Here is a 21580-nt window from a genome sequence, read left to right as displayed (position 1 = left end):
GGGCGACCAATTGCATTGAACAAAACATTTGATGATATAATACATCCACACAAAGGGATACACTCTTCAAAGAAGCTCATTCAACTTCCTGCAGGGAGAGAAAGGATGTGTAAATGCCAGTGCAGCTCAAACTGATTACATGTCCCTTGTACACTATTGACATATTTGCCAAAATGTGGAACAGGGCCTGTCTGGGATGTGTGATTTGCACTCCACTGGCATTTAAAACGTACATTTTTGGCATGTTTCTATGAAGTCTATAAGCACAGAGCACAGGATAGTTAATTGTGCCAATTTAAGCACCGAAGCAGACGAACAACTTGCATGTGTGGTATAATGTAGCATCAATGACAAGACATTCTATCATCAGCAGCATATCTCATATGCATCACTGGCTTAACTTTTGCATTATATAGTGCAAATTTAGCATTGGCCCAGATGCAACTCCATCTGCTTTATCAGTCTCAGAAGAGCACAATCTGGATATGATGAACATTTTATTCTAGCGCATCAACATTTCCCAGAAATCCAGACTTTCTGCCGTTCACAGCTTGAATACACACAAACAAGAACCAAGCATCACTACACCAATAAATCTTAATAACTTTATTGTCTTTGTTCTCATGATTTTACAAATATGATACTTCTGCAATTCAACTTTAACTGTGCAACACAATGGCATTATGGACTGTTAAACTTGACATCCTGAGGGACGTCTGTGACTCCAGGGAGCTGTGAATCCTGCAGACCAAGGGGCATGATTAGATTTTTTTTTTTAGTGTCGTCCTATGAGTGTTATGAAACAAGAGTAAAGCTTTGCAGATAATCTTGAGTGTTACATGTATTATTATCTTTCCCCTCCGGCCCGTTGGGTGTCTTTGTCCGCAGGATTCACTAGCAGCTTACACATGTGATTTTTTTTTTTTTTTATTCCACCACTGACGTAATGACGGCAACTGTCGGGGAGAGGAAGCCGGGTCCCTCCCCTCCCTCCTCCCCCACAGGTCAAGAGAGCGACTCCTCGGACGTGGGCTTGAATTAAGTTGTACAGTCTCTTTGGATGAGGCTGGTGGTACCTGGTCAGAGCTGCAGGGCTGCTTGTCTTTTTAGAATGGGTGATCTCGCCACGAACGTTTTTGGGACACCAGCACAGATAAGAACAATGGCATGCAAGACTCACATACAGACCCACTTGTTATTATTCCTTTTTTTTTTTAATAGAAAATAAAGATTCTGACATAAGTACAAGCACTGAGCCCTCGCAAACACCCAACAGCCAAGCGTATTGGAACTTTACGGAGGACGTACGACGCCTAAACTGACGGCGTTGAGAAGTATCGGGGGCTGGCGACGGTTAAAACCATTTCAACACAACAGCTGGTTTCTTTTCATATTCAATAAGTCCTGTTTCAAGGACATAATACATCTCACATTTATATTATTTCTTCTTCTACACCTTTTTACTACAAATGTATGTGCTTTTGATTCAAAACAATTCGGGAAAAAAGAAGGAAAATAAAGATTTGTAGTTCAACGACACTCCACCCCACTCTGGCCAATTTATTGCAGATGAAGTGATGACCTCTGAACAGCAACACACACTTCAATATGGCACAAGCATCTTAGAAATTACCTAAATGCATTGTCGGTGTCGTGGGTGAATATTAGAAAACCAAACCACACCATATCTAAAAATATTAAGACATTAATCATCAGTAGAGCAGAAAAGAAAACGTTTTTTTTTTTTTTTTTTTTACTTGTCGAAACATGCAGTCTGCCGCTCTGCAAGCGAAACGATTCTGGACCCGTTGGTGAAACGGCAAAAATAAAAAAGTGTCTTGGTCTCAAATGCATATGAACACTGCAAATGATCAGCCTCGCCCGTCGAGCTAATATACTTCTATTATTCATGACAGGAGCTGCAGAGTGAGACTTCAAAATCCAGGTCATTGTGCAGTCGGGGATCTCGCTTTCCCCTCTCATCTGAGGGCTGGACGACGATTCCTTCTCCGGAAAAATGCACACTGGCCCGCAAAGTGAAGCATGTAGTGACTTAAGTCGCCCCTTCGGGTCTAATTATCAAATAAACTTAAAAAAAGAAAAGCAAAACTCTGGGCTTAAAGCACTCTGCGTTCGGACGTCTTTTCTGACCCACGCTAATCGAGCTTCGTGTGTGTCACCATTAAGACATTTGATGTGCTTCTCTAAGTGAATGTCAGCTTTGGCACACTCCCTGCTGAGGTACCTCACCAAATACTTTGTCAAGTACGGAAACTGCTGTCTTTTTCCCCCCACTGAGGATATTGTTGTTGCATTATACTGTGTATATGTACAGAGGAGTTTTCTCTAAAATGTCTCTGGAGTGTTAAGGAGAAAATCTACACATGAAGGCAATCTCCTCCAGCCCTTTCCCCGAGGCTGCGACGCGGAAATCCCGACTAAACGCCTCTCAGCAGCCCCATCTACCTGCTCACCATATATCCCACTACAAAATCCAAATAAATACTGTTTAAAATAAGGGCAAATTGGTAAAACGAAACAAAAAAAATGGAGCAAAATCAATGTAGTGGCCTCGTAATGTAACGCAAAACTCTCGAAATACAATAAATCCGTCACCGTCCAGTCCTCCTCAGTCAAATAAAGAATCAAAGAAAGAAATATTACAGGGAAGGATATATCTAGAGTAGTGGTTGTTTTACAATGGCGCCTATGTCGAGAGAGTGACCGGGCATCAGTTTGTCAGGTTGCAACTTCTTTAAAAACTGCTTTCTCTTCTCCCTCCCCCCGTCTCTCTTCGCCCGGAGGTGATCATGCTCTGTCTGATCAAAGTCTCTGACCTTCAACCCTTGGCTCCCCTCCCTCCCATCCCTTCCCCATCGATCGCTCCTCCCGCTCCTCTTCCTCATCCGCTCAGAGGGGGGATTGTTCAGTCGGCGTAGTGCATGATGGACTCGACGTAGTTGCCGGGGAAGAGGCCCGTGGTCCCGTTCATCACGCCCTCGTACCAGCCGTCGTCGTTCTTCTTGATCACGTAGATGATGGCGCCTTCCTGGAACGAAAGCTCGTCCTCCTTGTCTCGAGCGTAGTCGTAGATGGCCACCACTGCAGAAAAATAAGAGGGAAGAAGTGTCCTGCTGTGAGCTGTTCAAACCCACAAAACTTCAATTTACATTCTAGTTAAAAGTTTCCAAACTTGACAAATATGTCAGGTTGAATTTGTGTGTAAAAATGACTGATGAAAAACATGGAGTCACTGTAAACAACATAGACCATAGTTTCAATGAAAAGCTGCAACAAGCTGATATAAAATATCCTGTTCATGATCCCGTCACTGTGGAACAAGATGATTTTAATGATCCTAAAGATACAAAAGGGGAAAACTATAAACTCTAAGGGGTTAAAAGGGTACTGACTACCTTCTGGTATTATTCTTTAATGAGTCACTGGTTAACCACAGAATAGTTTTGACAGCATTCAGGCTAATTTGCATCCGCACACAGTGGGATGCAGATCCACATGCTGCAGATCAGTGTGGGCGAGGGATTCGAAGAGCTAGTTCAGTACCTTGAGCCTGAAAACAACACTGTGACTGAACGCAAGGAGAAGAAGGAGCTAAAAGCTAAGCTAGCCAGGGCAGGAAAGCTATATCACAACTAGCTTCATCAATGCTAACTGAGAACAGGGTTTCTGTTCTTCTTTCACCAGGAAAATCTGTTTCAGGCTCTCAAAAAACAGCTCCCTGACGTCTGTTCCAGTATTATTTTAAGGTGGATTTTTCCTTTATAAAAGTGGGTTGTGAGCGAGCAGTGAAGGCTGACCTTTCTCCAGGTACGAGCGCGGGGCCCAGGGTGGGTCCTCCTCGGCGTAGGGGTCGCTGTACTCCACCACAGCCGACTCTTCTTCATCCTCATCGTCCTCGTAGTCCTCCGGCGGAGGAGGAGGAGGTGTAGGCTCCTCAAACACCGGCTCCTCTGTGGGTGGAGGCGGAGGCGGCACGTCTGAGACTAGAGATTCAGATTCAGATTTCAGGCAGACGGGAAGAAAATGAGGACCAATTAGAGGGAAAGAAAGAGGCACAAAGACGAGTTCATTGGTCAGGGACACAGAGGACTGACTGGTTATCTCATGCACCAGAGACAGGAACAGAAAGAGTCCATGCTGGATCGTTTCGATGCTCAGTTCTGTGTGATCCACTCATTGTGAAAACTAAAGGAAAACTTTGCAACCACATCACTTTACTGACACACTACATCCAAACACAACAAACAAAACATGCACACGCCGATTCAACATGCACTCAAAGAGGAACTTAGCTGTCTGGATTCTTCAGAGGAACCAGAGCGACGACACAGACACACAAACACGATCGGGCTCAAGAACAAACACACAAACATGCTTCGTTTGTCACGTCATGTTTTACATGCTCGTTAACGAGCGGTCAACCACCAACGATGGCTGTCAAAGGGACCAGAACTGATCTCGCTCTTAGTCACAAGTCAAATCTGATCGAGAAATGTTGAGAAACACGACAGAGCCCTGGAAACTGCTGGGTCTATTTTTTTAAATGAAAGTGATCATACTGATGACGGTTTGTAAAGATTTACTGTGCGTCTTCAGTCGGAATACTTGGTGGTCTGACCAGCTATGTTGGAGGTTGATCACTCGTTTACTCCATAAAGAAATATTCCACCAAAAGGGGTCGAGTACTGACACCAACTGTTGGGGAGAGGACTCGAAACGAATGGTGGTCATGCAGGGGGAGCGAGGGGCTAAAAGCCACTTACTAGTCTCCTGAACTCGGGCCACAAAGCCCATCAGAGGCAGCTGGGGGGTGATCTGCATGGAGGGGGGAGGGGGCGCGAGAGGGCCGGCTATCCCCAAACAGTATCAGTGCACAGAGGTGGAGAGGAACGGGGGCAGAGGAGGACAGACATAAGAACAGCAATGACATGAGAAAACGAGGTTAGAATAAACAAGAAAAGCACAGGAGAGAGTTGAAGAACAGGAGTGAATGCTAACAGCTACAGTAAAGTTGTAAATGATGATTTTAGCAAAGCACAGACCTGAGAAAGCCACAATCACTCATTTTTCTTCCCACCTGTGCTGTACAGGTACGACAGATAAAAGAGGCACAGGACCCTCCTCTGGCAGATAATCAGTTATAGAAACTATTTTCATGAGCAATTAATAAAGAATTAAACCTTCAGAAAACATCAGAAAATACAAATGAGACAAAAAGCTTGTTTTGTTTGACCACTGGTCTAAAACCTGAAGATTTAATTTACACCGAAAATAAAAAAAGAGAAAAGCAGCGAATCTTCACAAATGAGAAGCTGGAGTCAGAAAATAATTAAACAATCACTGCTGATAAATGTGATCTCGGTTGACAAAAGTATTAATCAAGACTAAAGCATAATCCGATGAAGATATTAATTCAAGATGTATTTATTTTAGGACGAGGCCGAATGTCTTCTGTGGAAGGATAACACGAACATTCAAAATGTGTCGCATTTAGCCGTCAACGATCAAAAAACTGATAGAAAAATACGATTAAATAATAAAAAAGGCGGTCAAAATGTTTTTTAACAACTGTTGAATGCACCTGCACAATTAATCATTTCTATTTCATCAAACAAAGTATTTAAGACTACTACAAGGCTATTTTTCACTATTTCCTCACAGCCTTACATCACTTTACATTTCTTTGTTTATTCTGTCACATAAATGCTGTTTTAATTTTAATAGACATTTATGTTACAGAAATAAACTGAAAGGAGAACGATCAAAGGCAAACAGACGGCTGAGCGGTGACAACAGAGAGCTGGTGAAGAGGTGAAGTCTGGTGACGACAGCGAGGTTGATGGGAAATGACAGACCAGAAGATCCCACAGGAGATCTTTTCATAAAAGATGCAGAGACGCAACAGATCAGACTGAAACCTGAAGGTTTGGACAGAAACTGAACTCACTTAGTACTTTAAACTCAGAGAACATGTAGAATAGAAAGAAAAGAAAAAAGAGCACAACACTGACAGAGATTAATTACTTATGTTTCAGGGTCGATATGATCTGAGCACATGTCAGTGGTACCTTGGTTCTGGGCGAAGTGTGGTCCACCGTTGAGCTGGCTCTGGTTGTGAGCCATGTTGGGCTGACCGGTGACGGATGAGGGTCTGCGGTAAGGCAGCGAGCCTCCCACCTGCTGGTTTTGGGGCGGCTGCACGGGGCGATTCATACTGTAGAACTGCGGGGCACCTGAGAGGAGAAAACACCAGGGGGCAGCAAAGAGCCGTTTAACAAGAGTGAGGAGGAGAATTTTTTTCTTCATCTGTCTGTTGTCCTCAACAGGAAGGTCTAATTTAACCTGGAGGAAAGGTCTTTCTGTTCTTTACATTTAATACCTTTTATTTTAAATTTGGAATAGTGTGATATTATCTCACAGACATGATCCTGCAGTCACGTGCAGGCATATTCATGAATGATCCTGAAAAACAGGCCCCTGGTTCAGAGCTGTGTTCAGTGTCGTCACAAGCTAAGCTACAGTATCTCCCTGTGAAGCTTAGTGGAGTGGAAGTATTAAGTACCACAAAATTTAAGCAATGAAGAAAAATATAACTGTGTTAGAGGAGTGAAAAGCACTTGAGTAAATGTAAATGTGCTACAGGTGAATAACTTTAAAATGTCTATAATTCATGCTAATTTTCTACTGTGAGCAGCAGCCCTGCACATTAACTTATCGTTACAATATCCAGCCACAGAGCTTCACTTGCACACAACAAAGAAAAAATGCACATGAACGAAGAATTCACTGTGCAAGCATTTCACCACACGGCTCATGCATTATACATCACAACAACACGGTCGTCGACACAGACACAGACAGCTGATGAGGAGCTGTGAGGGATGAAGAGCAGGGGATCCAGCAGCAGTGGAGAATGGAAAATCTGAGGTAGGTGGCAGAAGAGCTGCACACTGGCCAGACTACCCAGACTTTTGATGTTCCAGACAGTTCTGACAAATATTCTGAAGTGAAAAGCTCAACATAGACGTTTAAAACCCAAGATTCTGGTACTGGATTGCTTATTTCTTGTCGTTTCGTGCTGGGCTGCAATATGAGTTTGTGAGCAGGCTGCCATTGCTTGAAAACCAAAACATCACCCAACTTGCAGTACTGTCACCCACCAGCAGGAGCGCTGTGGTCCGCTGAAGAGCACAGCTGCTTTTCTCTGTTCCTTCCTATCATACAGCTCAGTCCAGTTCTGTGAAGAGACCATCTGCCCAGCTGTGAAATAGTCCTTTAATCAACGCCCTTCACTGCTACAACCTGGAACTCCTTTGTGCCATATCAAATGATCCAACAGGCCAAACACCCAGTAGGGGAGACAGACAAAGTCCAGGTGACTTGAACTCAAGACTCAAAGAAAAAAAGATGAGCCACTCTTTCAGTTCTGGTCCAGATCCTGTTCACTAACTCTTTCCAAATTACTGTTCACTTGTTTTTTGTTACTGAGCAGCTGCTTAAATACATGCAGGAAATAACCACCACACACTGCTCTTCACTTTTTGACTCAACATGCATATGTGTCACCATGGTTACCAGATAATCCTTGCACACACACACACGGATGAACATTTACAATCTGCAGATGGATTGAATGGCAGTCGAGTTTTTGAATTTCTGCCAAAATCACATTTGTTTTGCTTTAAAACCACAATCGGAGTCCACCTGGAAGTGGAGCTCGACCCCCCCTTTCAGGTGGTAAGGGCCCACACCAGGGATGGGTTGACAGTTTTTATGCCAGCTGAAAAAAAAACCAAACCAATTTGGCAAAAGGCACCAGAGGTCATGAGCACCAAACCAGCACCAGATTTCTATTACTTGTGAATAAAAATACAGTAAAATCACGTTTAGTTCGTAGGTATGCCATTCACTTGACACTTTGTTTTACGTACGTTTTTTACTTGATTTCTGTCAGCTACACTAACTATTCTCTCCATTCAGCTTCACTTCCTTCACATTGAAACTTGACGATTTCGGAGCCGTCAATAAGCAGAGCGAGCTGTCAGACAACATGACGACATGCCAGTGGATGAGCACAGGCGGGGGGAGGCAGGATGGAGGGTGTGCAGGGGAGCGGGTGAGCTTCTCCCACCGGGTTACACTCACCTTGTGCGGGGTTGCCGTAAGGAGCGGGGCCTGTGCCAGTGGGGGCCGCAGAGGCAGGGAGCTGGGGAGGGGGTGGGGGTACAGGCGGGATCTCTACAGGGGGATTGGGGGCCTGTGGGGGGCCGTCTAGGGCAGAGGTGGGAGGTCCGGGGGTGGTGGCGGTGTTGGGGGGAGGTTTAGCTGGATTGGATGGGGCGGGGGCTGAAACTGAGGCGACGAGGGGATTGAGGAGGTAAAAAAAAAAGATAAGGAAGGAGAGAAAGATAAGTGAGGGAGGTCAAGACAAGATCGTGAGAAGGGAGGAAGGATCCAGTCGATCCAGGGTTCCTACACGTCCTCGTCTCACTTTTAAGTTCACACCTTAAACGTGTAGGAACCCTGGACACTCAAAGGTAAGTCAGTTAGTTCCAGGCACACACAGATCCTGCAGTCATCTGCTCGGAGAGGAAACGGGAAGCGGGCGTTACCTGGGAAGGCGGTGGGCGGGGCCGGGGTCGGCACGGCGATGGGCACGCCCACGCTGCCGCTGCCGCTGTTCTCTCGGCTGCTGCTGCGACTGCTGCTGGGGTGGCTGCCTCCGCTGCTCCCACTGCTGGTGGTGAGTAGGGCAGCAAACACGTCAGACCACAAACGCTCGCACACACTCGGCCACACCGTCACACACTCACACTGTGACTACATCCTGCTGCCCTAATTCTTTTTCACAGACAAAAAAGGCATATATGTATCTGTTCCTTTCCAAATGTCTCTGCCTAAAAATACTAACATATTCACATACAGCCATTTTTTTGACCAAATCGTTGCAGGAACGATGGAGCCACAGGAACTGAAGTCAGGAACTAAAAGAGCATTTTCAACGCAGCTCATGAACCGTGAAGATTCAGCACATTGGCCGTCAATTATGACTGAAAAAACACGAAACTTCACACACCAGAAAACAACAACAACACAAAGTCACTGTGCTGTTCGTTGTATTTACTGTGGTGAAATGGATGTAATGAATGGATGGAAAGGGGACACAGGCGGAAACTGAGGCTGAAACACGTTTGGTGTTCTGAGTCTTTTCTCTGATTTTCTCGAATTTGCTCAGGCTTTCAGCTATTTAGCAACATAAATTTGCATAAAAACACAAAATCTCATCCTTCGACGTGTTATTGTCACAAACTGCTTCCTGTGCACAGCAGCCCTGTGAAATCCACAGGTTCCACAGAGAGGTGGGTCTTTTTTGGCATCGGGATGTTTGGCAGAGGAAGTAAATTCAAGCTGGGGTACGACGTGTCTGATCACAGCAGAGGACGGTCGGCCTTTAATCTCACAGGTTCTGAGTTCCTGACTTGGTTCCTGGGCCCCTTGAAAAGTTCCTGCAGTGGAAACGGGCGAATACACAGGTCGCTTCCTTAAAATTGAGCTGAGTGAAATCTTTGCTTTGGACTAACACTTCCTGTATCATTCATCTGTCTCATCCTGCCTTGAATTGCAGCCGCAACACAACGCCGGATGTGCAACCAGCTTGGAACAATACAGTTCAGGTGAGCGGTCTTCAGTATGTTGAATGTTTCCTGGCTTCACAATAACTCCGATCATTAATGTGGCACCCTCAAGAGCATTGATGTGTTAGCGTGAGCCGTTATGCCTCTGAAATGACTATGTCACAGTGATAAAAAAAAAAGCAGCTGGAAGCCTCGTCAAGGACACATGACACAGGTGACGCAGCAGCGACACATGACAAAGACAAAGACACGACACGCTGTAAGAAGCAGGAAGCACCAAAACACATGGGGCAGACTCTTCGTACGACAGAAGAGAGTGAATGGCTGAGAGATGGAGAAGATGAGCTGTGGATGGAGCGGTGCAGATAAAGATTCGTGCTGAGAGGAGAGTCAGGGAAAGTTATCTCATCTATTTCCGGACCAGAGATATTAAAAACATTTGGCCAACAGATGGGGCGCAGTGACGAAACTTTCCATGTTGATTCCCCCCCAAACCCAGGCTCTCACGGCAGACAGGAGAATCTATGAATATCTCTCCGTGTTTGGGATGAAAGGGTCTCGTCTTGGGAGATGAGCTGACATTGGGTTGACAGGACTGCGGGGGCGATGCTGCCTATTTAATGACTATTACCATAGGAACCTGCGTCTAGCCCCGCTAAATACAGCTCTGGATCTCTACCTCGTCCTCATTTCCTCGCCCTTCTCTGAGCAGCGAGGAGAGCACCCAGGTGAGGGATTTCCAAATACACTGACGTCTGGGCTTTCCCTGGGAGCGGTTGCACAAAAAGGCAAACGTCTGTCAAAAAACGTGAGAATTAAAAAAACGTAAAAAAGGGGGGAGTAAAAGTGATTACACTTTGCACTTGGAGTCATTTCAGAGAAGAAGAAGGGGAAAGGCTTGTTCAACAGCTGGCTCGCACTGTAAGTGTAGGAGAGGAGAAGAAGAAAGGGGGAGCAGGTAGAGGGAAAGGGGGCGTGTTTAACAAGTGTACAGAGGCATGCTGGGAAGTGGGAGGGGGGTACCTGTACGTGCGGTTCCTCTGATTAACGGATGCAGTGCGTGCAGGGCTCTGCTGGGGGTGCGCCATGTTGCGCGTCGGGCTCGAGACGTAGTCGTTAGGGACAACGGGTGGACGCACTGGCTCAAGCGTCCTATAGGGGGAGTGGCGCCTGTGAGAGGGTCAGGAGGACAGGAGTCGAGGGGGGGAGGGGGCATCCACAGAGAAGTGTAGGGGAGGGGGGAGGGGGAGGAGAGCAAGAAACAAACAAGTGCAAACTTAAAAAAATGGGGTATGACAGGTGGTGAACATCGGGGTTGGATTGGGTGAATCCACAGGTGTTGTCGGGCGGGGTCAGGACGAAAAGCTCACGCTGCTGTCGGCTAAAAATCACACTTCCATCAGGTGTAGGCTGGCTCCAGCAAAATCTAATATACTGAAAGTAATACAGTAACTCACGGCTGTTATACTTCTCTCTTTGTCACAACGGGCGGATACTGATATTATTTGAGTGTTCAAAGAAGAAGAATTCTTTAATCAACAGATTCTGATTAAGATATCAATCTGTTTGTTCTGCAACAGTGTCCAATGCTCCATTCAAAAATCCTCAACTTTATCACATTTATAAAAAGATGGTTTTGATTAAAACATTGGAAGTAACTATATTTCCCTCCTCTCCTCTGGTCTGTGTTGACAGTGAGAGTCTGTTTGATACGAACTACACTTCCATCCAACCGTCAAGCACATTTTACGGCAACAACAACAACAACAAGAGCGCTTTGAAGGGGTGTCAAAATAAAAGCACATCACTTTAGATGAGAATGTTTTATCATGCAAAGCCATCTTAAGGAAAAAAAGTCACTCCTTGATGTATTCACTTTTATACTTTTACTCAAATATGTGGTTGATTTAGCACCAAGCTTGTTAATTTTAATTTCTTTTAACTGATTTTCTGTGACAAATAGACAATTTGGAATTGAAAAATAAAGTCTTTTGTTGTCTTGTCTTGTTGTTTTCAACATAAGCGATCCTGAAATGATACAAGATTTTCCAAGAGCAGATTTCCATCTGTCCTGCCAAAGTGTCCTTGAGAAAGACTGAACACCTGCCTACATATTCTGAGCTACAATCCTGCAAATTCATTAAATAAAAGCACAGGAAGTGTTTTTTTAGCCAGACACCAGCGCGACTCTGACGAAGTCCTCAGTTCAAAATGGGGGCGAAAGAAAAACATAACCCTGAGATATATTGATCTGGGCCTGAAAAGATGTGCTGGCATGTAAATTTCCCAGCTGACACAGCGGGGTGACCCATCTCTGAGCACTGTTGCTATGGCAAAACGTTGCTATGAGGAATATGGGGCAGCCAGGAGTGGGCGGGCTGGGTCACAAACACACAACTGAAAGTAAATTTGAAATCAAACAAAGAGGAAGTTGAACAACAGAAGAGAAACGGTAAATTAAAAACCACCAGTAAAGATGTCCGCCCGTAGCCATAGGCTGCGGCAGCAGGTGCATCATGGAAGGTTGGAGCTGTGGTTGATCATGCGTCTTGAAGGGACAGAGACACACACATATCGACACACGCCTCTCAAGGTCGTTATGAAGGGGTGGACACACTCCGTCACTTCCAAGCTCAGACACAGACAGAGGGGGCTGAGGTACACACACATTTTCACACAAACACACAGAGACACAAACAGCACTTGACGCCCAGGAAGGTCCCATGAGTGACAAGAACACAACGTTAATGTGCTGCACAAGCAGAGTCCCTGTGGGATAAGAGATACCTTCAACAGTCAGACACACAACAGAGAACATGGAAAACATCTACGTCTTTGGGATCATGAGCCCTCGGAGACAGAATCACAGAAAAGGGAAAATATTTGGGTTTTGGACTGTTGAACATGTCACATTTCACACTGGGAAACTTACTGTTTACATTCCGTAATACTTCATTTACTGGTATTTTTTTGTTCCTCTCTATGCAAACACAGTGAAATCCAATCAAAAACATCTTTTAAAAACTTGTATTTGGCATTTCTGTACTGTGGTTTCTTGCTTTCTGTGGCCAACATACACAGCAATACAGACATCTTTATATCGGCCACGCTGATCTATCATCAGGCTCTAATGTGGACTGAACGGGCACGTTTGGATCATGCCTAGACCAAGCAAAGTCAAAACTTTACATGATCCAGCTGAAAGTGGCTGGTTATTTCCCACCCCGATTAGTACGACCATCATGAACACTTGAGTTCTGGTGGTGACCTTTGTGGTAATGGTCCTCCTGTGCCCTGGTATTAAACAAATGCCGATAAAAGGTTGAAGACTGGGAGGTGTGAGAGCTCACCACCTGCACACAGGTCTGCTAAAACTCTTTCCAGAGCCAATTACATGCCGCCTTTGTATTTTATCAAATTGCAAGCTGAAATTTGACAGTTTCATGTTTCAAGCACCTTTTGCTCCTGTAAAATGTCAGTTTTCAGCCTGAGGCAACAAGCTGACTGTGTGGTTCATATTGTCATCTCACGGCAGGAAGGTCTGCTTTCAGAGCCTCTGAATGGACTTTGCATGTTGTCAACCTCCCTCAGACCAAACACATGCGAGTCAGGTGGCCTGGAGACTCGCAGCTGACCACAAATATATGCCTACAGCCGCTTTCATGTTGGACTAAAATCTGCTCCCTTCAATACAAGAATTCAAGAGGTTGTTTGGAAGTGCTGAAACCTTGCAGGCCTTGTGTCGGCTGTGAAATAAAACACTTGTGTGTCATATAAACTCAAAAAAGGAAGCCACCCTGGGAGGGCAATGGAGGAAATGGTCTCATTTTCCTGAACTATGCAATTCTGCAACTTGACATAGCAATAGTGCATAAAAGCTCAGATGTTTAACTTTTTAGATGCCCAAATGTGTTCATGGCACCAAATACTGAAAACTGACAATCTTATTTACATATTCTATGATCACATTTTGCTTTTGTAAGTTTGTATGATGCTGAAACTAAAGTGTCATATTCGGGCTCGTATCAAGAAATAATAAAAAAACTCTCCTCTTCCTATTCTTCGTCTGGAAATGTCAAGCAAACACGACTTTTCTCCCCCTGTGTCTCGATTTTCCTCATGTTGATTTCATTCCCGAGAGAAGTTTGTTTTAAGAAGCAAACACTGAGCATGTGCATGTTTCTATTTCCAGCCTTCCCCCCTGAAGAGGAACATGCATGTATGCAAGATGAGCGAATGAGTCAGCTTTTCAAAAAGGTGTAAGTGCTGCTACTGTGGTCAGATCAGAAATGTCTTTTGAAGTACAAGAAGCCATAACTGAGCCAAATTTCAGCATGGAGTTTGGTGAGAAAACTCTCCTGCGTAAAAGAGGAGAAGCTTCTTGAAAAGGGAAACTCCCAACCTCGTCTCACCAGCTCAGATGAAAAGCCAAAACAAAGAATACCACTGTGATGAGAACTGGCACTGAAGTGCATTTCAAGCCACCCCGAGGACACTAATTAAACACGGAGGTAAAGGACTGATGATGAAACTGGGAGCAACCAGGTCCATCTGAGGGGCTTGTGGTTACTTTCCCAAAGCCGCAAAAATCACAGCCATGTTCAGGCTCTGACGGACGCAGCGCTGCACCCTTCTGTCCATCTGAACACTGCTACATACCCAAGGGTCCCTTTCCCTGACATGGGTGGGCTGGGGGGCTTCTGTGTGGGGGGGTTGGTGCGAGGGAGTCCGCCTCCTCCTCCGGCCTTCATGTTCTGAGCGCTGGCCTGCAGAAGGAGAACATGAGCGTGAATATCTGTGGGTGAAGCAAAGAACTTTAAATCTGTCAATGAAAATAAATCAATCTTTACACAAACTGCTTGACAGCTTGAGAATTATACTCATTCACGTTTTGCTGTGAGAGGACTGATACCATTCTTGTTAATTGTGAAGCAGGGGCCAGGAAACGGTTAGCTTAGCTTCACATAAAGACTGGAAACAGGGGGAAAACAGCTAGCCTAGCTTTATCAAAAGGTACACCTACCAGCACCTCTAAAGCTCACTAACTAACACTTTAACTTAGTTGTTTAACCCACCAAAAACAGAACAAAACAAAAAATTTGCAACAAAAAAATGATGATTTAATGATTTAACATTTATTTTGTGAGCTTCAGAGGTGCTAAAGTATCTAAACTATCAATCAAGCTAATAAGCATATTTCCCAAAATGTCGAGCTTTCCTAAAACTTTAACAAAAGCAAACAAAGTCCTTAAACTGTACAAAAAAAGATAAAAATATGAAAGACAAAACAGCTCTCACAGCAAGCCAAAACAGAAAGCAACTCAATCACAAAAACAGCTCCCTCGTTTGAGGCTTTTACTCTGAAAATCTTACCTTAAACCTTTGCAACCACTACGGTTGATTACAACAATAAAATTAGGCAAGCAGAGAGAGAGAGAGAGAGAAGAGATCAGTGGATTAATGTGTGAAGGAGGAGAGACAAACAACAATCATTCATGCATGTGGTTCATAAAGCCAAGCTGGTTAGATTCAACAATGGCCCTGTGTTCCAATCTGAGGAATTTGTTCTTTGAGACCTTTGTGAGGTCGAAGCTAGTGATTCGATTTTCTGGAAAACAAGCTCCTTGTTGTTCAGAGACTCGGTGGGAGACGAGCTTTCCAAAACCTGCCGCTTTCACCAATTTATTAAACGATGTAATCACTGCACAGGAACCTGTTATCAGCAGCAGGTGACAGATTTACAGCATATTTAGCTGAATTTAGTTTGTGCTGGGTCACATTAGTTTCCCTACCTGGTGACATTGATTTTTTTCTAACATTACCTGTCACTGAAACCCAGTAGCGGTAGCGATTGTTTGACCTCTAAAAGCCCTTTCTGTGACACTTTGTGCTGTGAATATTGAATATTCACACAAACGCAATCTCACACTTCTTCCAGACATTTTCTGTGGTCTGAAAATGTGAATTCACATTAACACTCGACAGCAGCAGCGACCTCAGTGAGCCATTAATGTGAAGGACTTGTGATGCCTCGACACAGAACATCTGTGAGTGTTTCATTCAAATGGTGATTTTTCTGCTTAGTTTGTAGTTTTGCCTCTAAAATTATTCATCAGTACTTCCTGCAAAAGCAGATTAAAAAAGGGAGGAAAACAAATATAACTTTGTGCAGCAGAATTTTGCTTTTAATATTTCCTAAACTATTAAAATAATCTCCCAAGTATTTTCTCCCAGGGACGAAATCACTGCTCTAGAGTTACTTAAAACCCTGAGAATCATTTCACGAGCAGGTAACTTCTGTTTCACTTTAAATACCATCACTAAAAACCAACAGAGCTAAATTATGCCTTTCCGTTTCCATGGGCAGCAGCGCTTCATCCAAACAATTTAGTCCAATTGATGAAATTAAGTGGAGAAGAACAAAATGAGCACCTTGACTCCATGGCCCATGTCGTCTAGCATGCTGTAGTCGATGGGCTTGCGGATGTAGCGCACAGGCCTCTCTGGATTGGCTGGGGCGATGATCTTGTGTGTGCGGGACGTGTTCTTGTTGGTGGTGAGGATGCCAATCTCCCGCCGGGCGACCTTCTCTTTGTGGATGTCCACCGTCTGAGGACAAATGACAGAGGGCGGGATGTTTTCTTTAATGTACAATATTTGTAATTGCTGCCCATTTTCCACATCTTAAACCTCGACTGTCTCTTTCTCATGAGGGAGAGGCGTTTCAGACGGCCTCATGAATATCCATCACATATTAAAGAAAATCTTTGTCCAACCTGTGGCATTGATGCAAAAAGATATATTGCTACGGTGTGCTGCTCTGACAGGCGCCTACACATTTACCTGCACTGCAGACATACTGAATTATACATACACACATGTGATGTGCACCTTCTCTCGTAAAGCTGCAGCCTCTACAAGGTTTCTACTCCCAGTAAGTGAATTTAAACTCCAATAACTGCGAACAGCGTTTAGACAGCCAATTTATTCACCATTTGTAAGGATATTCAGAGGTAACACACTGCCAAACTGTGAATAAAAGTCTGGTGAGTGTTTTATAGGTTATATTTGAATGCTTTTTTTAAATACAGTCTGTGCTTTCTTTCAAACTTGAGGCTAACTGTGTAATGTGTAATCATTTTTCTTGGCAGGTGAGCCCAAAAGCTAACGTGTCAGTTGCCAACCTGTGAGATGTGGTTGATGGAGGACTCCATGCGGCGGAGCTGCGAGGCCTGGATGTCGAGCATCTGCAGGACATTGTTGGCCAGCGTGTTGATCAGGTAGGCTACGCTGGCCAGAGACTGGGTGGTGTAGTTCTTGGTCTCCTCCAGCGCCCTCTGCTTATCTGGAGACTGAACGAGAGAGAGAGAGGAGAAAACTTTAAAAAAAGAAAAGAGATATTTGTATTTTACAGTGTGCAAAGAAGAAAGTCATCAACACTGAGCGAGGAGGATGAAGACTCTGCTGTCATGTGCAACCATATTTTGATGTTATAGTGTTAAAACCTGCAACCTTTGACCTCAAGCTCACCCTGCCTTCACGATCCTGCACATTTCTAGTGCATGTTGTATTATTCAATATCCTAACAAATAAAATTTACCATTAAACCTATCTTAAAATGAGCCTTTGCTCCAGAAGATGCATTCAAAAAGGTTAAAGGTCAATCGTTTCCTCGACACTTAAAGAAAGCAATCACAGAAAGTTTCTGAGCGAGAACCTGAATGTAATTTGTGGCAGCAGGATGGAGGGAAAATGCTGCTTCAAAGGTTTCGGTGCCAAGAAGCAACATTTCTGTCTGCGAGTTAAAAGAAAAAACCCTAAATGGCTGGGAAGTAATACAGCTGCAGCCAGTGTGAAAGCAGTGTTCTGAGGCAGCTGGTCGGGCCGTGGGTACAGCGTGGGCACATCAACAGGAGCATCAAAGGGCAGATGGATCAGCTAATGTTTCTGCTGGGAAACTGTGTTCCTCCTTTCAGGCGCTGCTCGTGTCGCAGCGTGCACGGCTGAGATGTGACACAACACGAGTTCTTAATTATTGAAAATAAAAGCTAATCTAAAATCAATTTATCATTTAAGTCATATTTCAAGCAACGAAATTGCTTCTTCGTGCCTCTCTTGCAGGTTTCATTTGTCTTACATGCTTTGGACTGTTGTCACACTAAACAAACAAATTAGATCTGAAGCAATCAGTCAAGCAATAAAAAGTTGTCAGCAATCAATCTGATAACCGATCAAATCATTTGAGGCATTTTTCAAGCAAAAAAGACCAAACTTTTGATGGTTCCTGCTTCTCAAATATGCAGATTTCATGATTAACTTTGTGTTTTCGAATGGTGGTCGGACAAAACAAGCCACGTCAAGGAAAATTACGATGTGCATTTTCCGCTTCTGGTCGATAATCTGCAGAGTAACTGATTCATGAATATCATTCACTGCAACCCTAAAACAAACCCACTCATTATCTACTTTTCAAACCAGCACACATTTCCTTCTGTGTGCACAACAAAGCAGCAGACTGATTATAACATGCTCCAGGTCACAGCAGCCTTCGGGTTGTGATTGGATATTGACTGACTGATTGATTTCATTTGATCTATTCCATTTGAAATTACAGCTACGCTGCAAGACCCGAGGGGCTTCTATCGATTTCTTTGTATTTACGTGTCCATCCCAAGATATTGACAAGTCAATATCTATGTCAAAAGTAAATGACAGAAAAAAAAATGGCCATGCTGTTAGACTGTACTTCACTGCTGTGAAACATCATAAACCAAAATGAGAATAAATTTGGGTCTGATATTTTTGGAGTAGGCCGATATTAGATAATTCTGAATAAAGGCAGAACATAACGAGAGGCGGTACAATAAAGCAAGAGGCAGGGGTGTCCCCACTAGTTGAAAGAGCAGCACTCTCAGTGCTAATATGTGTATTCCCTTTTATGTGAAACCAAGTGTGCTCATGATGCAAGATAGATTTCTGGAGGAATCACAAAGTGCCATCCAGTCTGACAGATCATCAGGGCCAGTCTGCACACAAACAGCATCATCTGAAGGAGTGTGGAGGGTGCAGCACTGCTGTAGTATGAGGACAAACAGGTTATGTGGCAAAAGTCAGGAGTGTGGCTGCAGCTGCTACCTGCAGGGCAGAAAAGACATTTTTGTTCTTCGAGCTAAACTTGCAAATAGATCTGATGCAATATTTTGCTGGAGATGCCTGGGCCATAATAAAATGCTACATGTTTTAGGTTAGTGGCTGAAGCTAAAGAAAAACAGCCTCGTTGGTGACATACTTTGCATTTTTGGGGTCATTAATTTGGTGTGCCAGTCAGACTTTTTCCATCTTGATACGAATATTTCAACTATGTGCTGATATGATCCTTTATCTGTGGGCTCTTTCTCCTAGATTTAAAATCTGTACCACACTCAGTGGAACTCATTGGGTCATTTTATGGAAGGTGACATGATCAGGGATTGCTATGGCACCTAAAACTAAACGAGGACACACTGAATTATGTGTCAGTGATGAAAAAACTGCATCTAATATTGATTAGTCACATCTGACTGATACCTGACCCACGTAATAGGGTCAGTATTGGCCCAGATGCCTAGCAGACCATATCAGTGTGTTCCTATTCCTAAATTACCATGAGATTATCAAAGTAAAAGGCTTCACAGTTCTGAGACTTGGTGGATTTTAAAGCAGTACAAATTATGTATGAGGTCGAAAACATATGATGACCTAAAGTTTGCAAAATTTGTTGAAAATTAGTGTGGTTTGAGAGGTATCAGCATATTTAAGTAAAAAAAGGGTCAGACAAAAAACCCGGGAAGGAGTTGTAATGAGGATCAGAAAACGTGTGGCACACTTTGTAAATTGAAAAAATGTTTTAAAACAATTTCCTGGACAAATAAAAAATGTTTCAACAAAATGTAATGTGGGCATCAGTGTAACAGGGCTTCCGACTTTATTGTTTTGGAGAGAGTTTATAATTTGTGTTGCTCCTTTTTATTCTGTTTTCCCAAACTGTTCCCAAATTATTTCCAGACCAAAATAAATTTCAAAGCAGCCGGTCAAACATGCATGATTTAATGGCATATTCTCAGCTGCTCCAGTGGGTTTCACCAGCTGAAAATGTTTCTGTGATGGAAAAACATAAAAGGCTTTGGGGATAAATCCACCCACCATTTCTTTCTGGTCCAGGCTGCAATGAAACTACCAGAGAGGCTCAGAATCTGACACAACTGTTTCTCTCATTATCAATACAACCCACACCTGAATGAACCAAGCCAACCTCGCTCCTCAGGTAACAGTGGGAAGACAAAATAACTCCAGGAGTAAGTCAAGCATGTGACTAATTTAACTTGAAACGTGAAAATAAGGGTGGGAATTTAGCTCACACGCCTGTAGCACGTGAATTACAACAGGAAATAATTCTCCACGCACTAGTTTTTATATCTGTATCAAGAACTCGTATGAAAACCAACTAACAAGTTCAACAAGTGTTCATTCCTGCATGACTAATGTTGCAACAACCCTCGCTAACAGATCCACATGGCTGGATGGGAGGATTTAAATTAGAGCTGAGAGAGAGAGGTGAAGTATACCATGAATATCCCTCAGACAAATACGTCTGACCAGCTGATCTATAAGTGATAATACACATCTGACAGCAGCTGGGAAAACATTGCAGGGCGAGAAGAAAGCAGGGCAGCCTGCCAAACAGCAAAGCTGCAAACATCCAGCCGCCACCGCCTTCCATGGAGCAACCTGTCAGACCTGATCAACCCTGCTCATCAAGGATGCCAGATTCCACTATCACACCTTGTCAAAAACCTCTCCCGGCTAACACTGTTGTCCCAAATTTCAACCCCTGCGTGATAAACAGCCTCATAGCAGTGCGAGGTGACATAAAGCTCAGGTGACCGCAAATGCTGAAAAAGTGAGATCACACCTGCAGGACACTACGAAAGCTCTGAATGGGAGTGATCGCACTTGCACGCACAAGCCAAAGTGCTATGCAAATCAACAGCACATCTTTCACAGCAATTCTTCCAACATCAACTTTCACAATCTTTCAGAGGCCGAATGACACTGTATGAATGAAGCTAATAAATCACAGCTACACATGCTATAAATGGCGCATTTTCAGGGGTTAAAGGCCATAATTCAAGCGTGTTGTGTTGATATAACGTTAGGAGCGAGTCGCGGTGTGTCAGTGCATCATAAATCAGCGGTTGTTGGTAATATAGTCACGGCGGTTAATCTTCTGTCAACCAAAGATCATTAGAGATGGATCTGGTTTAATATCGCGTCCTACATCTTCGGTCGGTGGGCGATCAGCTGGCTGTTGTAGTGACAGTGATTGATCCCACAGAGAGCAGAGAAATTGATTTTCACGGTGCCCGTTTGGTTATTTAGACCGTGGGTGATGCCGAGCAGCTGGCTAGCATGCTACCCTAGCTAACGCGGTAGCCCACGATGGATGTACAAGTCACACACAACGTTATATCGATGGAAATATGAACCCACACACGCTGCTGATACCTCTCGACGTGAATGTAGCGAGAAAGTGCAAACCCATGTGTTCGTTATCTGACAGAAATCCCGTGGAAGCGGGTTGTTTTTGCTTTAGCCGAAGCTAGCTAGGTAGCTAACACGGCTGCATCACTTCGGCAGCGTTAGCCACAGCTAGCCTAGCATCACTTCGCCCCACCGCCAATGATGTCCGTCCAAAAAAACAGAAATGAAAAACTACACCGTCTTTTCTTCCGCGCGTGTCACAGCCTACCTGGACATAGTTGCTTTCGCAGTACTCCGCGACTCTTTCCAAATTGGTGAAACTATCTAGGAGTGCGCTTCGTCCTGCTGGAATCTCCTCTTCCAGTAGCATTTGTAGCTCCGCCATTTTCACATCTTTAGCAGAG

General features: G+C 44.0%; 1 protein-coding gene across 6 annotated transcripts; it reads right to left on the bottom strand.

Annotated features, from left to right (window-relative positions):
* Positions 1 to 850: 850 nt before the first annotated feature.
* On the bottom strand, positions 851 to 21573 carry abi2b (abl-interactor 2b). 6 transcript variants are annotated; one of them, XM_041966228.1, is made up of 10 exons: positions 21445 to 21573; positions 16841 to 17008; positions 16089 to 16265; positions 14316 to 14422; positions 10680 to 10826; positions 8634 to 8758; positions 6090 to 6254; positions 4785 to 4871; positions 3819 to 4004; positions 851 to 3102 (listed from the first exon to the last, which is right to left on the bottom strand). In XM_041966228.1, exons 1-10 carry the CDS (start codon positions 21559 to 21561, stop codon positions 2927 to 2929), a joined length of 1455 nt encoding a protein of 484 aa, XP_041822162.1. In that variant the 5' UTR covers positions 21562 to 21573; the 3' UTR covers positions 851 to 2926. The 6 variants fall into 6 exon arrangements, with proteins under 6 accessions (XP_041822162.1, XP_041822164.1, XP_041822158.1 ...); XM_041966230.1 differs by having other exon boundaries at positions 8634 to 8755; XM_041966224.1 differs by lacking the exon at positions 4785 to 4871 and having other exon boundaries at positions 21445 to 21570.
* Positions 21574 to 21580: the final 7 nt, after the last annotated feature.

The sequence above is a fragment of the Chelmon rostratus genome, chromosome 24, assembly GCF_017976325.1.
Source record: "Chelmon rostratus isolate fCheRos1 chromosome 24, fCheRos1.pri, whole genome shotgun sequence".
In the NCBI taxonomy this organism is placed as follows: Eukaryota; Metazoa; Chordata; class Actinopteri; order Chaetodontiformes; family Chaetodontidae; genus Chelmon; species Chelmon rostratus.
The sequence above is the reverse complement of the archived record's forward strand: the minus strand, read 5'-3'. Positions and strand labels throughout refer to the sequence as shown.